General features: G+C 31.4%; 1 protein-coding gene across 2 annotated transcripts in view; it reads left to right on the top strand.

The window, feature by feature from the left end:
* The window catches only part of LOC133175429 (protein unc-93 homolog A-like), a 243937-nt gene that overhangs the window by 7326 nt on the left and 220715 nt on the right, over positions 1-15896 (top strand). The window contains exons 3-5 of one of the 2 annotated variants that reach the window (XM_061310536.1): positions 535-670; positions 6021-6152; positions 8476-8710. In XM_061310536.1, the coding sequence (XP_061166520.1) occupies positions 535-670; positions 6021-6152; positions 8476-8702 (495 nt within the window). In that variant the 3' untranslated portion in view covers positions 8703-8710. Of the gene's footprint in view, positions 1-534; positions 671-6020; positions 6153-8475; positions 9891-15896 lie in introns of those variants that run through there. The other variant, XM_061310535.1, reaches the window with a different exon arrangement.

The following is a 15896-nucleotide window of genomic DNA, read 5'->3' as shown; positions in this document are numbered from 1 at the left end:
TAAGCTAAATTAATTATAAAATTCATCGAGAAAAGAGCAAGAACCACTTAGGGCCTCTTTTGGCCCTGAGAATTTTGGAAAAATCGAAACTGCTCAGTTTTGGTTGAAAATGCAGTATTTATCACTTGGACCCTTGGTGACCATGTATCTATTGAACATGACGTAATTTTCTCTCTAGTCAATGTATTATGACGTCATAAAATGCGTCATTTTCCTCATATCCTGTAAATTCCTTTAAAAATGGCCAAAAGTTAAAGTATTTTTTCAATATTTCATATAGAGCACAACCTCTGATCCAAAATATGCAATTACATAAAGAATGATCTGTTTCTTAAGATCATAAAACATGTTTTAATTTTTGGATCGTGGGTTGTGCTCATATTTTAATTCTTTGCTGAAGATAGTCAAATACGCATGTTTTCTGCAAAATTCAAGAACATTGCATTTTCTAATAGACTGATATCCAATACCTGGATTCTCAAAAAGAAATTTTGTTACAGGAAATGAAAGAACAAAGGTTGTTTTATATTTTAGATGTACGGCACGGACACATTGGGTATGGGGATGATAGGGTACCTTATGATGTGTTACGGCACTTCACAGTTGGCTATGTTACTGGTAATCGAAAAGCTACAGAAAAGACTCAAGTCTGTGTTTTTTGTTCTTCAAGGTAAGGAGACACAATAAGAATTGTTATGAATAGTTTTCATACTGGTTAAAACAAGCTGAGAATAGGTGTTAATAATTTTATCAAGCATAAGAAGAAAAAAGCTCATAAATTGTCTTATTTATATACTTGTAATATAATATTGGGTAATGTAAATTTAAAAAAAAAATAATTTTCTGAAAATGAAGAGAATAGAAATAATCCGATCCTGAAGAAAAAATTATGTTATTAATTTAGCAGCAGCTGTAAAGATAATTCACTACTGAATTGATTTCAAATAGGAAAAAATATTATTATTTGCAGATTTTTGAATTAATATTTCAGTATTTTACATGTATCTACTTTATAAATTGATGAAAAGTGTTTCATTACTTAAGCAACTATGATGTGCTATTCGATGAGCCTTCGACGACTTGTACAAGTAGCAAATAGAGTGAAAGGGAACAATGATACCGGGATATTTTCTATATTTTTTTTATGAAATGAAAATTTAAGGGGACTTCTTCCCTCTGGCTTTTCGTGTTTGACACAACTTTCGCCAGAGAACGAAGTGTGTTTCTGGCTAATGTTTCATTCTAAAATAATACGTCCCTTGCACTATATAGTAGTGAGATTTTCCCCAACATCAATCTTTCCACAAAGAAATTGAGGTCACTGTTGAGGATGCAAATAAGACCCGCCGAAAACAGAAAAAAGTATTTCGTGATAAAAGAGCCGTATATCGATTAACCTAATGAATTTAGTATCGATTGAAGGGTTATGTGTTAGATAGTTTGCCACCTATAATAAAATTATAAAACATTTATCCATTGACTTTATTGGGTTTTTACTTCAACCTTATACTTGTGATGGTCATTAGCCTCTTCCGGATCTTTTAATTTTACAAATACACAAATTTCTTTCAGGTATGATTTTTGTTATTTTGGAGTACTAGTCTATGTGAATTTTTGAGAAAAGGGCGTGAGACAAAATGTTAGACGTTCATCAGTTATAAGGCTTGATACTCAAGTAACGTCACAACCGCTATAAAATCTTGAAGAATCGGAAGTCATCAAAAAAAATTTACATCCTTTTTCTTATACCCTTTTCTATTTTGAATGTTACCTAAAATCTTATTCCCGATCATGACAAGGAGCACACGGCGGGTGTGCCGGTCGGCAGGGAATGCTCACTCCTCTATGGCACCTGATCCCACCTCTGATATTTTTATTATTCCCAACAACCAACATGAATTAGAATTACATGTACCATATCTATATTGGATTCCGAAACATAATAAAAATCCTTACAAACAAAGGTACATAGAGGGTTCCAGTAAATGTTTTACCAAGCCTCTTCTTTACTCCTCACTAAAATATTAACAGTAGTAAAGGAGAAACTTCAGGAGTACTTTGCAGCAATATATTCGAGAGGTGGTGTAAATCAGATGTGGATATTCAAAAATTCCAAGGGACTTTTGGAAAATTTGAAATCACAAATTTTACCAAAATCAACAACATAAAAACTTATGACTTTTCGACTTTATATACAACCATTCCCTAAGATAAATTAAAATCCAGGCTTTTTGATATCACTGACAGCTGTTTTTTCAATATAAATTGAACTCGTAAATTTGCTTACCTTGTCATTGGTCATTTGCAAAATTATTTTGTTAAAAAAATTCTGATTGTACGCACTAGTACTCTTAAGTTGATATTAAAAAGATGCTTGAGTTTCTGATTGACAATATCTATGTGGTTTTTGGAGACCAGGTCTTCCAACAATCTATTGGGATTCCCATGGGTACCAATTGCGCCCCGTTGTTAGCAGACCTATTTTGTATTCATATGAAGCAGAATTTGTTCAAAATCTTATACGTGAAAAGACAAAAACACTTGCTGTGGCCTTCAACTGGACATTGCTTTAAAATTTTCATATTTTTTAAAATTATTTTTAATGCTCTTTTGTTAGTGAGCGCTTTATTTTTATTTATTTATTTGGTAAATTATTGTTAATTTAAACCAACTTTTAATTGCGTGCGAGAAATATCCGCGAGTTTCGTTACATTGCTCTTTTTTGGCGAATATTTCTTGCGGTGAATATTACTTATTTCATTCTATATTTATGTAGAGTATTTCCTCTGTCGCGAAAATTAGTCCTTGTGGATAGATAGAAACTGTCAAATCGCGGATACATCGTCTATATTGTCGGACTCGAGTAATTGACATTAAAGGTTGGTTAATCGACGCTACACGAGAAGAAATTCGAACAATGGAATGAATATGGAACAGTTTCAATGATTTTGAGAATAAAATACATGTAATTCAAGGCACAAGTTGCAAGTGCAGATAACATAAAACGTGTGTCACGGATATTTAATAGCTTTGTACATATGAATGAACAGAAAATAAGTGACGAAAAGTAACGTCAAAAATGCTTAGATGATGTTGGCGATAAATGAAAGCAAAAGTTATGTTTTTTAAGGAGGCTGGGGGGTCCACAAATTAACCATCAGATATAACTTATTTTTTTTAGATATGATATCTTAAGCTGTCAACTATCATTTGGCAAACAAAAAATTCATACATTTTAGTTTTAAACTTTGATCATATATGGAGCTACAACCACCCAGCACTCTTAATATTTCAAAAAGTATGCCATATATCTGATGGAAATTTTTATGCAACATTGAAAATACAGGTAGAAGAATCAATATGTTCCATTTTGTGGATAATTTAAGATTAATATATAGCAGTTGTAGCATTCCTTTTGGATCAGCACTTATATAAACTAATAGGATGTATAATCAAAATAAGAAGCATTAATACGTTAGATGTGAAAATATGAATTGAGGTATAAGATTAATTCACATACCGGTATTGAAAGAAAATTTCAGTGTGTCAATTTGGCATCAAAAAGTATTGCATGAAATTTATTTATGTTTTGCTAGAGGTGAGCATTTAAGTCTTGTCAATTTAGCAACAACAAAAATGAAATTAATCACAAAAAGAAATTAATTCGTATATTTGAAATTTGTGTATTAAACAACCTAGACAAATCTAGTGAGGGGAAAGCATTACATTTTGGCATTATTTTAATACCATAGAAAATGGGCAATAACTCTGTAAAGCCATTCAAATTTTTCCGGAAATAATTAGGAGAAAATTGCTTATTTTTTAAAATAGCATGATCTGGTTTAAAATGTTTTGAGACTATCTTATAGTGAAATATGGAGATAACGAACATTATTCAAGCTAAAAATCCATTTAAACAGTACAAATCGGAAGCAGAGCAAACACGAACCTCCAAAAACATCAGAGGTGGCATCAGGTGCCATGGAGGAGGGAGCATCCCCTGCCGACCTTGTCATGATTGGGAAATAAGGGTGACTTTAAACGAGAATGTTGATATTCTTGTTTCATCAACTTTTATGTCAATAACCTACCTCATTTTAGAAATTGTTCATACGTAGAACATGCCCTTGAGTATCGAATGAACTGAGAGATATGTACCCCATATGCAGGTTATAAGGGTATATTGCTGCATAAGTAGGGGAAGTTGACGATTGAAAATTTAAATTATCATAAAGCTTTATCGTTAGATTACCTTTAACGTTTTTTTTCTAGTAAAATATCAAGATATGAAACAGATGTGTCTGATTCTGTGGTATCTTTTATTTCAAGTTCACTGGGATATATAGTGTCGACATATGAATGGAAATGACCATTGTTAATCTATAATACGTCGTCGATATATCTAAATGTCGAGTTGAAGGCCACAGCAAGAGATTTCTATTCCTCATATATAAGATTTTGAATAAATTCTACTTCATATGAATACAAAAATAGGTCTGCTAACAACGGGGCGCAATTGGTAACCATAGAAATTCCAATAGATTGTTGGAAGACCTGGTCTCCAAAAACCGCTAGATATTGTCAATCGGTAATTCAAGCATCTTATTAATATCTACTTGTGTACTTGTGTGTACAATCGGAATGTTTTTAACAAAAGGATTTTGCAAATGACAAGGAAAGTAAATTTACGAGTTCCATTTTTATTGGAAAAAACCCAGCTGTCAATGAAGTCAAAAAGCCTTGACTTAGTTTATCGTGGGGAATGGATGTATATAGAGTTGAAAAGTCGTAGGTTTTTATGTTACATGTATTGATTTTGGTAAAATTTGTGATTTCAAATTTTCCAAAAGTTCCTTGGAATTTTTAAGTAACCACACCTGATTTACACCACTTCTCGAATATAATGTTGCACAGTACTCCTGAAGATTCTTCTTCACTGCTGTTAATATTTTAGTGAGTAGTAAAGAAAGAGGCTTGGTAGAACATTTACTGGGACCCGCTGTGTATCTTTGTTTGTAAGGACTTTTATGAAGTTTCGGAATCCAAGATCATTTATTCACATAGAAAATATAAATGAATGGTTTGCATTTTATTTTAATTTTTTTTCATCATTTTTGGAAGGGTGTAAATTAAAAAAAAATTAGCAGTTAATATAGAGTTTAAGGAAGGAGAAAAAATTACTTCAGATTATGTTTTATTCTGAAAAAATAATTTCATATATTATCTCAATACTAAGTGCAGTGAAAAATAAATACATGAAGAGGTTATAGACAACACTTATCCAATATTTTGATAATTAACCACAACCAGCATTATATTATGAAGAAAAAAGCAACGAACACCCCGCCTAAGTGCATGTATCTGTAATAAATTTTTGCGGTGTATAAAAATTTTCAATTACATCTAAAAATGCCATCCCATGTAGTTTATTTTTACATGTACTTTATATGTTCGAGATGGAAAAGTGTACTAAGAATTGAATTCAAATTCATCGTAATAACAAGTATGTGCCCCCTTTTCTATTGTAATTTATGTAGAAAGTTGATGACCCCAAAATAATGCTCTCTACTCTTCAAATATTGTTAGATTTTTTTCAGCATTTATATTTTATGAGTACTACAATTTATTTTTTACTAAACATTTTCTGTCGCAATAAGTTTTTATGTTAAACAATAAATTGACAAGACTACTCTTTTAATTCACCATATGGGAATTTAAACAACAGCGTTTTAGGCAATGCCATTTTTGTGTTATCAAATAGAATTACTAAATTCTTTCCAAGAAAAATGAATAAATTTTCCATTTGAAATCCTATAAAAATCAACATTAAAAAATGATGTTTGAAATCACTTATTTTGACCTTTTCGCAATCTGTATGATGAACTCAAAGATATGGACATTTATAATTAGACCTTAAACAGCTTACATTTTGACATTTATACAATGAAATTAGATGATCATAAATTGCATTAATTCAATGCACAGTGATAGATAATTTAGTCTCTCTTTTTTTTATTAAGGATTCCTGGTCACACAGGGTCTTCTCCTAGTGCTGTATATATGGGAGCCACACTCTGACTCCGTTTACAGTATCCTGGGATTCATGAGCCTTTGGGGAGCTCTCGACGCCGTTTGGCAGTCTCAAGTACAAGGTGAGATCATAAACAATTGTTCCCAAAGTGACTTTCATTCATGTTATTACAAAACTAATCACTTGTATGGGCATCTATCCTCCACTTACATTAGCAATTAACTATATGCCATGACTCAAACGTCTGAATGCGTAAATAATTTGTATTTCTGAGGTTGTTGTCTCTATTCCGGGGCTAATTTAGGGAAAAAGACCTGGCGGCCTAGATGTCGAGAGCAGTTCAGTAATTCTAGTTTATGTTTAAATAAAATGACTGGATTATCTGCATAAATATACATCGAAATTTAACATTGATATGTTAACCACAGTAACGAACTGTTACTTGATTAATTGAACTTTCCGTAATAGTATCAGTAACTTGTCGGTTCACTCAGTAATTTTGTAGTCGATATTAGAGATATTGGGAGATTTTCTTGAAAATGATTGCATTGTTGCATGATGCTAGAATTATGGCAGCTATCCAAGAAAACAGAAACATTGTCCAACAAAAATTTTCCCTTTCCAGCAATTGATCGTGTCATTCTAAGTGAGTTGTGGGAAAATAAATGAGTTCCATTTAGAATAAAGTTTCCATCAAATCGGATTTTACAGGATAACGAGATCGCTGGAAATCAATAAATGAATTACGGAAACAGAAATTTATTGTGAAACATCATTTTATGGGATGTAAGTTCTTTTGATGTCAAACACAAAAGAAAATAATACTGTCCCGAAAATCTAAGAAATGTCTTTAACATGAAATTAGAACAAGAATGGTTTTTAATTTTTTTTTTTGAGATGATCATCAATGTACTTATGTTTTAAAATCTCTGTTTTACATCCTGCAGTTGTTTATAGTGTCATGACAATCTAAGAAATGGCTTTAACATGAAATTAGAATAAGAATGGTTTTTAATATTTTTTTTTATTGAGATGATCATCAATGTACTTACGTTTTAAAATCTCTGTTTTACACCCTGCAGTTGTTTATAGTGTCATGACAAAGTATTTAGCGTTTTCAAGAGTTATCAATCTTGTACCTTTATATCTTTTCTACAGAACCGAATGCTTGCATTAGACACGTTGTAGGCTTTAAGACAAACTACAGAATGTTATGTTTTATGAAAGTTTGTTTTATAAATCTTCGTATTTGAACATTGAAGAATATGTATTATTTTTACTTTTCCTAACCCTCTGCTCCCACTCATCGAGATAACAGATTATAAAACTCTTCACTTATTTGAGAAGCAGGAGCAATGTCCAAACACGGTGTTTCTTCATTTTATTGACATTAGGAAAATGTGTACACAGACACATAGTGCAAATATGATATTGAATTTCTAAAATGATATATCTTAAGATATATCTAATACATGTACATCAATCGAGCCTTGTTCATTTATTCTTTCTTTCGAATGTATCTTATTTCTGTTAAAGCAAAAACAAGTAAATTATTTTAAAATACATGCGTTTGTCGACCCCTCGAATTAAATACATTTACATGTATATTAAATGGTAAAGATGATGAAATCCGGGACAGGTTTAAACCCTATTGTCCGTATTGTATGTATGATTTTTTATTACATAATAGTTTAAGGTAGCTAGGTATTTTCAACCATAGTATTTTGTGTAATTATTCATAATCTTAATACATTGTAATCTAAACATTAGACAATCCAGATTCTTTGCAAATTAAGACAGAGATGAAATAGACTTGATATACTTTGTCAGTGTTTCAACTTTTAATATTTTACATTTATTGACTGGGTTCGAGGACAACATGCGTTTTGTCGGACCCAAGAACCAAAGGTCCGAGACGGTTAGGCCGAAGGCAAACAGTTTGGTTCGAGGGGTCGACAAAACGCATTTTGCCCGAGAACACAGTCAATAAGTGTTTTGCTATACATTTTATTTATTTATTTATTTATTGACATGCATTTTGTACTGGCTTCCATGATGTAAATTTTCGGTCAATTCTTTCACTGTCGAACATCAACGAATGAAAATAAGATTTAGTAGATCCCGCCCACAGTGTGACGTAAGCGGTCCAATTATCTCATCGACTGGTCAAATATCTCAGCCTGCGTTCAAACATCGATTTGTTTTATTATCGCTCAGTGAAAAATTAGATGTTACTTTATAAACTTTTTAATATAGATTTCTAAGGGAACCAATTTTTAAAGATATAACAATTTCTTTTATTATCTATTCAACTGAAAATGATTGCGTCGCATCGGAAAGACGTTTGTATTTATATATGCCTTGAGTTTCGTACATTTTATCCATAACAGAAAACATCTTAATTTTTTTCAAAACTATCTGCCATTTCTCTCCTCAAATTTCAGGTATATTGGTGTCGTCTGCTGTCCGCAAAGAGCCTGCCGTAATTTGTTACAGAGTGTGTCAGGGTTTGGGACTATGTGCTGTCTTCTTCTCTTCAATGGTTCTCACGCTCCTGTACAAAGTGTGTCTAATTGGATCCACCCTTGTGTTAGGTGTCATTGGGTATCTCATCATGGAGGTATCTAATAATCCAGTAACACCTATAGAAAATAGAGCATTTAATGTTTAGTTAACGATGTCTTTTAAATGTGCATACATTTTCGTATTCTTGAAGTATTTGTTCATTTGTTATGGATTCAAAACACGCTAATACAAAAAGATACCATTGGCAATATACTACATATATCTAGAAGTTTAGCACTAAACGACAAAAAGATTTTCACCTGGGGAATTGTTTTCAATTAATACATGACCATTGTTCTATCAAAGTCAGCATTTTCTGTAAAAAAAAAAAAAAATCAATGAAATGCGTTGCACAAAAATTGTGTATTAAGTTTCTAAAAATACGTAGCTTACTAGTATTAAGTTTTATACAAATAAATGTATGTTATTACTTGTAGATTTTTAAGAGATCAATTCCCTAGTAGATCTTTATTTCATGCCTTTATTTTCCGCTTATTAGCTCAATATTTATGAGGAATTTTCTACTTTATTAATTTTTAAGCAAGCAATTTATTAATTTTTTTTCTGTACTTTTCTATAGGCTGTAAATATTTTATTTTGCTGAAAATCGTACATCTTTCAAAGCAAAATTGAAAAGTTTGTATAAACGTTAAAAAGAGCCGCTTGTGTGTCATTAATTGTATTTTCGTGGGTTAGATGACAGTTTAACTGAATAATTTTGTGGAAATAAAAGCTGCAACTGCTAAGAATATTTGGAATAGTGATATGCATTGTTAACCCATTGGAGATGTATTGTTGTGTAATCCTGTGGTATTTTTTTATGTTCTGGGTGAGACATGTGCAAAATTCACAACCGATAGTTATATGTTGTAAAATTGCATTTACCTCCAGTCAGTTCAAAATTACATGATTATATATCTGTGTATTGATTTTGAAAAGAAGATTTTTGGGATCCTTTTTTAATGATTTGAACTGGCGCATTTTTTTAACATTAACAAATATTTTGTCATTCAAGATTGGTTAATTTTAAGGAATTTTGTGACGTACAGGTGTAATTTAGACTGGATAAAACAGCCAAATTTTGTAGCCCGACGTTTTTTGGTCACATTTAAACACAACGTTCAGAAATGTGCAATGCTTTGTGTCATCTTTGAATATCAGTATCTTTTCAGTCATTATACAGACATTTAGATTTGTATAGCTTTAATTAATTTATAAAATATAATTTCTAACTTGCAACGAATTCATTATACTTTTAGCTTATTTTATGCAACTTTATTTAATCAATAAAAATATTATGTGTCATTTGAATTGAGCTGTTTTGAAAAGAACAAAAAATCACAGTAACAGGTATTTTCTTTTACTAAAAACCTAAGATAATCATAGTTTCCCCCGCTATTTTAACGAATTTTAAATTACAGGAAAAAAATAATCAACTTTACCATTCTCTTCCTATACTTAAAAGCATGTTTGTCCTGTTCATTGTCGTCTTCCTATGAGTTGATTAGAGAAACGTTCAGTACAATTTTACTCCTGTTAAAAAATGTCAGTTTTATGGTATATGTATAATTAAATCAATAATATAAAAGCATATCTGAAAAATGATCTAATTGCGCTGTAAATCAAACAAAGCGCTTGATTTGGTGAATCATTGCTTTCAGGAAAGATTTTATCTTGTGATTGAGCTCGATAACTTGTAGCTGAAGAGCTGGCAGATGATTTGTTTACCATCTCTACAATTATGTGCGTGATATTAATTCAGAAAATGTCGCCTGAATTATTATTCTCATTTAACACTTCTAATGGTATTCAAAATTCTCATTTACTCTGACTAAGAGGAACCCTTTTGACTGAATTTACTTTTAGAATTCATGTGACAATGAAATGCTTTATTCAATTTTTACTGCTTAATGTCCCTTCTTTACTCATAACCAATAGACTTTTTTAAATAGTGAAATTTAGCAGCTTTTACTTTCAGATGTAAGATTGTACGTATATCTCAAATCATATCCATATTTCCTAGAGTATTTCATTTGCACTCTTGGGGATTCAACCTTTTACATGTAAGTTCAGCGAAGACACTTAGTGTGTACTATCAACGGATGCTTACTCCTCCTAGGCACCTGATCCCACCTTTAGAATCTCCGGTGGGTACGTCCGTGTTTTATGCCTTGTTCAAAGATATGTATTGTTCGTAGATTTTTTCGAGATCGATCACTCTTCGTTTACTTCACCTTTTTCATTTTTTTGTTTATACTGTTGAATTTGAGAGATAATCCTCGGCATCCATTTTAGTTTGATATCTGAAGTATAGTAGGTGAACGAAATGCGTCTTTGTGTCTGTATATGTTATTTTTTTACGCTGAAAGTCAAGGGAAGATACAAACTGGAGAAAGTTTATTTGACTCAATATGTGCTAATTTGATTCAATTCAATGTTTTTTTTTTTACTTGACTATATCTCTACTATATAAATATAAAACGTATTTAAAAACAAGTAGACTGCTATTTTATTGATTTATTTAAACCCAAAGTGAAACTTTTATCAAAATAAAGACAAACCCTATGCATGACTTGCAGGCATTTACAGGAGTGGATCTCTGTAATTGACAGATTTGCAATAACATTTTAAATACATGTATGTACCACAAATGGAAGGAAAGCTGGTGAAAGATTGATCGAAAAAATTTGTGGACACAAGTCATCTTTATCCATAGGTTAAGAATGATTTTTATCATATATTTTGATCTGTAATGAACACTTTAAAGACATTATAAGAGAATTCAAGAATATTTACTGTGGAATCATTTTAATTAATGGGTTCAATGTTTGTGGGCAAGCAAAATTTGACTTGTTCTTGGGGACGTAATTTCGTGAGTTACTCGTTTATACGATAGATTCAATGAATCAATATGTATACAAAATAAACGTTTGTGGGGATGTAAATTCGTTGTAAAGGTTTGGTCCCTGGTGAACATTGGTCCCCCACGAACAATGATGATTCCACAGTATATACCATTTGTCATATGAAAGCGTTGTTTTAAGACATGTTTGGTAGGTAAGCCGCAACAAAAGAGAAAAATAACTGCAAGGGTTTCTTTAATTTTATCTCTGGAAAACGAAAGTTAGGCAATGTTTTAAAAAAATATTTGTAATTCTTTTGTTTAAATGTATATGGTAATGCTCTTCTCTTACTGAGTGTACAAATGTTTTCTAAATATCTTGAACTTTCCTCAGAACTGTTTTTGATTGTGTAACTATCTGCTCAAAATATCTGTGGAACTAGTTTACTTTGATTGACAATCGATTTAGCCATAGATTATTACGAAGTTGTAAGATAAAACAATAAATTGATTGCTTTCGATTTATTGGTTTATAATCAATTTTTGTTCCTCATGATGGATATTATAAAGATAGTATAAAACTTAAAACTCTTTATTTCTCTACTCTCACGAAAGAACAGAGTATATTTCATAAATCTTAAGCTGTATCTGGAGGGGAAAAGGTCAATAAATTTAGGCTAACACTTCGAATCACAAGGAGACAGATATAATGACCACATAATAAACTAATGATTTGAAAAGATATTTCCTAAATATAAAAAAATGGATAAATAAAATATCAGATACTGAACACAAAGATTATCAGATATTTTTTTTTCCCACTTTATGAATAGTACATTGAAAACATAAACCATTATTTTCAAATATACACGAACAATATAAAAGTTATTAAGGGTTAAAGTTTTGTTGATCTTGTGGTAAAATTATAAGGATGAAACAGAACCTGTTTTTTTTTTTAAATAAAATATCTATCTATAGAAAACGTCAAATTGTCAAATAATCAAAAGCCATTGGACCTCATATCTGTTCATATTACCCCCTAAAATTGATCAATAAAGATTTAAAAGATTACTGATGTACGTCATAAAAACATTAGGTACTTCTGAACTAAATTATATAACAATTCTAGTTCCATATACATGTATTACGTTAAAATATATACATTTGTGGTATCTCTCTATTATATAAACATGCAGAGAGCAAATATCTTCATACCTGTATGAAGTTTTTCGAAGGTCATAGGTCATTACGTGACCTAATCACACAGCGCAGTAATATCTACATACTCCACTAAGCAATATAGCATGTTTTTCATGCATAAAAATGTACAAAATACGCAAGTAAAATAATAATCATTTTATTTACAATGTAAACGAGTATTTAATACAATTCTTGATCGATTTTACATAGAGAATAGAAAACTACGTGTTATAAGTTTCATGTCTGAGCTGCATAGTCTCAACGTTTACCCTTATTTTTCTCGCAGACCTCTGAATGCTATAAATTTTTTTTTCATTAAACTTTACTCACAATAAATTTGAAAATCTGTTGAAAAATATCAATGTAATGCAATCACGCCACAAACAGCTGACAAACACTGCACTTAGGAAGTTCGGTAGGCACACCTCCATCATCGAGATCTTTGTGACGTTGTCTTAACAATGTAAGCTGTCGCCAGTGTCTCCATGTCAACATCATAAATTAATAAATATGCCTTACTGAAATCGTAGGTTTTATGTTTTTGATCAAATTTTTGACTTGATTTCAAGTTATCTGGTCAGGACAAGTGTCTCCATCCATCCCTTTCCGACCGAAATTCCTCCAACTTTTTATTATCAAACATCGGACGTGTTTCTTGTGTTTTTTAACATCGAATATGGGTTCTCATGAATACAAAAATTCCCACACACCAATATGCTCACTATAATTGATCACAAGTAGCCTTTCACAGAATATTCCCTTCAAAACAGAATCCTTTGCCAGATGAATTTGAAGCGTAACCGCTTTTCAAGCCGATTTACACCTAGCGTAATTTGTCAAAATCTACGACGCACAGTTAGTGCAATATTTATATTCGATTACACTCGATTGTCCGTCTCAAATGTATATATAAGTAATAAATAACAAGTTTAAAAACTTCAATGGGAATTGAAGTGGGTCGGTACGTGATCAAATCTTCTGAGAAGGCCTTCGGCCTTCACAGGATTTGATCACGTGACCGACCCACTTCAATTCCCATTGAAGTTTTTAAACTTGTTATTTATTTCTTAAGTAAAGGGACAGAACAAAAGTGATAGGTGTATTCTATGAGTAAAGTCTAATACACTCGACTTCCACTGACTTCAACATCATCTACGTTACTCTCCTTCTTGAGAATTGGATAAATGTCAATTTTCTAAATTTCTTTTTTTTTTCTTTTTTTTTTTTGGAGTAAATAGAACCTTTTATTATAGAATTATTACCACTTTGATCCAAAATACCAATAAAAGAGAGAGATGATAGATTTATATAATTCATTCACAGTAAGGACTTTGTATATATGTTATCATTTATTATTGTATTCATGTTTAAAAACATACTCTAAAGATGAAAAAAGTGAAAATAACGAACAATGTTCAATCTAATTTATCCTATAAACAATACAAACTGAGAAAATTGCAAAACGCAGACCCCGGACATCCAAGATACACCCGCTATGAACCCTCTGTATTAATCAGGTACAGGGAATTTTGATTCTGTCAAGTTTTCTAATTGTGAAACAATGAAAAGGGTTACATATCTTTTGAAAAAGTCATACTGAAATGATATACATGTACCAGTATCCTATGGATTCTTACCACAATTACTTCTGGGCAGTGATTTAAAGAAGCGTTTACAATTCAGTTGGAACATTTGCTGACTTATTTGTTAAAAACCCCAAAATCATTTGATTTTTTCTTTAAGTAGTCTACAAATTGAAAAGTAATTTTTTTTTTCTAAAAATACAGAATTAATAGGAGAGATATTATGAAATCATAAAGGAAACAACAGTCTTGCTTGCTATCAAAGATATATAAATCAGGCTTTTCTTATACATTATTGCAATAAAAATCAATATTTGGAATAATTACTTGACCAGTGCTTTGATAGATGAAATATTGAGATACCGAAAAATATTCAAACTCAAAGTCCATTAAAACAATACAAATCGGGAGCAGAGCAAACACGGACCTTCTAAACATCAGATGTGGGATCAGGTGCCATGGAGGAGTGAGCATCCCCTGTCGACCGGTCACACCCGTCGTGTCCTCCTTGTCATGACAGGGAAATAACGGAAAAATCCGTCGACAATTTAGTGTGTAAACAATGGTCTAACAATTACTATGTAAAACGTCAGCCAGCATATTACTTAATGATAGATTGTATTTGCTGACACTGTCATTGTATCGACCATAGAATTTACGAAATGATGACTTTAATCGAGACTGTTAATATTCTTGTTTCATCAACTTGTTTGTCAATAACTAACCTCGTTTAAGAAAATGTTTATACTTAGAGCATGCTCTTGCGTATCGAATCAACTGAGAGATATACACCCTATATGCAGGTGATAAGGGTATATTTCTGCATAGGTAAGAGAAGTTGACGATTGGAAAGTTAAAGTCACCACGTTTATCATGAAGCTTTGTTGTTAGATTACCATTAACGTATTTTTTAAGCAAAATATCTAAATATGAAACAGATGTGTCAGACTCTCTGGTATCTTGTATTTCAAGCTTACAGGGATATATCGTGTCAACATATGAATGGAAATAACTAAGAGATTTCTTTTTCTCATATATAAGATTTTGAATAAATATTGCTTCATATGAACACAAAAGTAGGTTTGCTAACAACTGGGCGCAATTGGTACCCATGGAAATTCAAACAGATTGTTGGAAGACATGGTCTCCTAAAAACACATAGATATTGTCAATCAGAAACAAGATAGCAATTTGTAAGTTGACAAATAATTCATCTGAGGCAAACGTAAAGAGGTTATGTAATTTATATTTATAATGTTTTAGAAAAAGATATTTCAAGTTCATGTGATTTATTTAAAATAGCAAATATATAAATCTTACTCGTTAGTTTTTGAAACGAATTTCCGAGTACGCCAGTGCAAAACGTTTAAACTTTAGAAATTGGCAACTTATATGTTTTTAATAAGAGTCAACAGACGAACATCATTATCATCTTCCAGGTTTTTTGAAGTGTTCTGTAAAACTAAAAAGTACTTAATGTAACTGTAAAATGGTAGGAGTGCGTCTTATAAACGCTTGATATGAGAAGACGCACCCCTATACGATTCTGTTGAAAAGTATATAACAGTGCGACATTTAACTCCGGACACGACATTTGTCCGGACTTTCGCCAACCACTTTTCCAAAGATATGTGGAAACCATTTATGTCATCTGATGGGATTTTTTAAAACTTAA

The sequence above is a fragment of the Saccostrea echinata genome, unplaced genomic scaffold, assembly GCF_033153115.1.
Source record: "Saccostrea echinata isolate AGI-Se365-2 ecotype Australia unplaced genomic scaffold, CSIRO_AGI_Sech_v1 ptg000062l, whole genome shotgun sequence".
NCBI classification, from domain to species: Eukaryota; Metazoa; Mollusca; class Bivalvia; order Ostreida; family Ostreidae; genus Saccostrea; species Saccostrea echinata.
The sequence above is the reverse complement of the archived record's forward strand: the minus strand, read 5'-3'. Positions and strand labels throughout refer to the sequence as shown.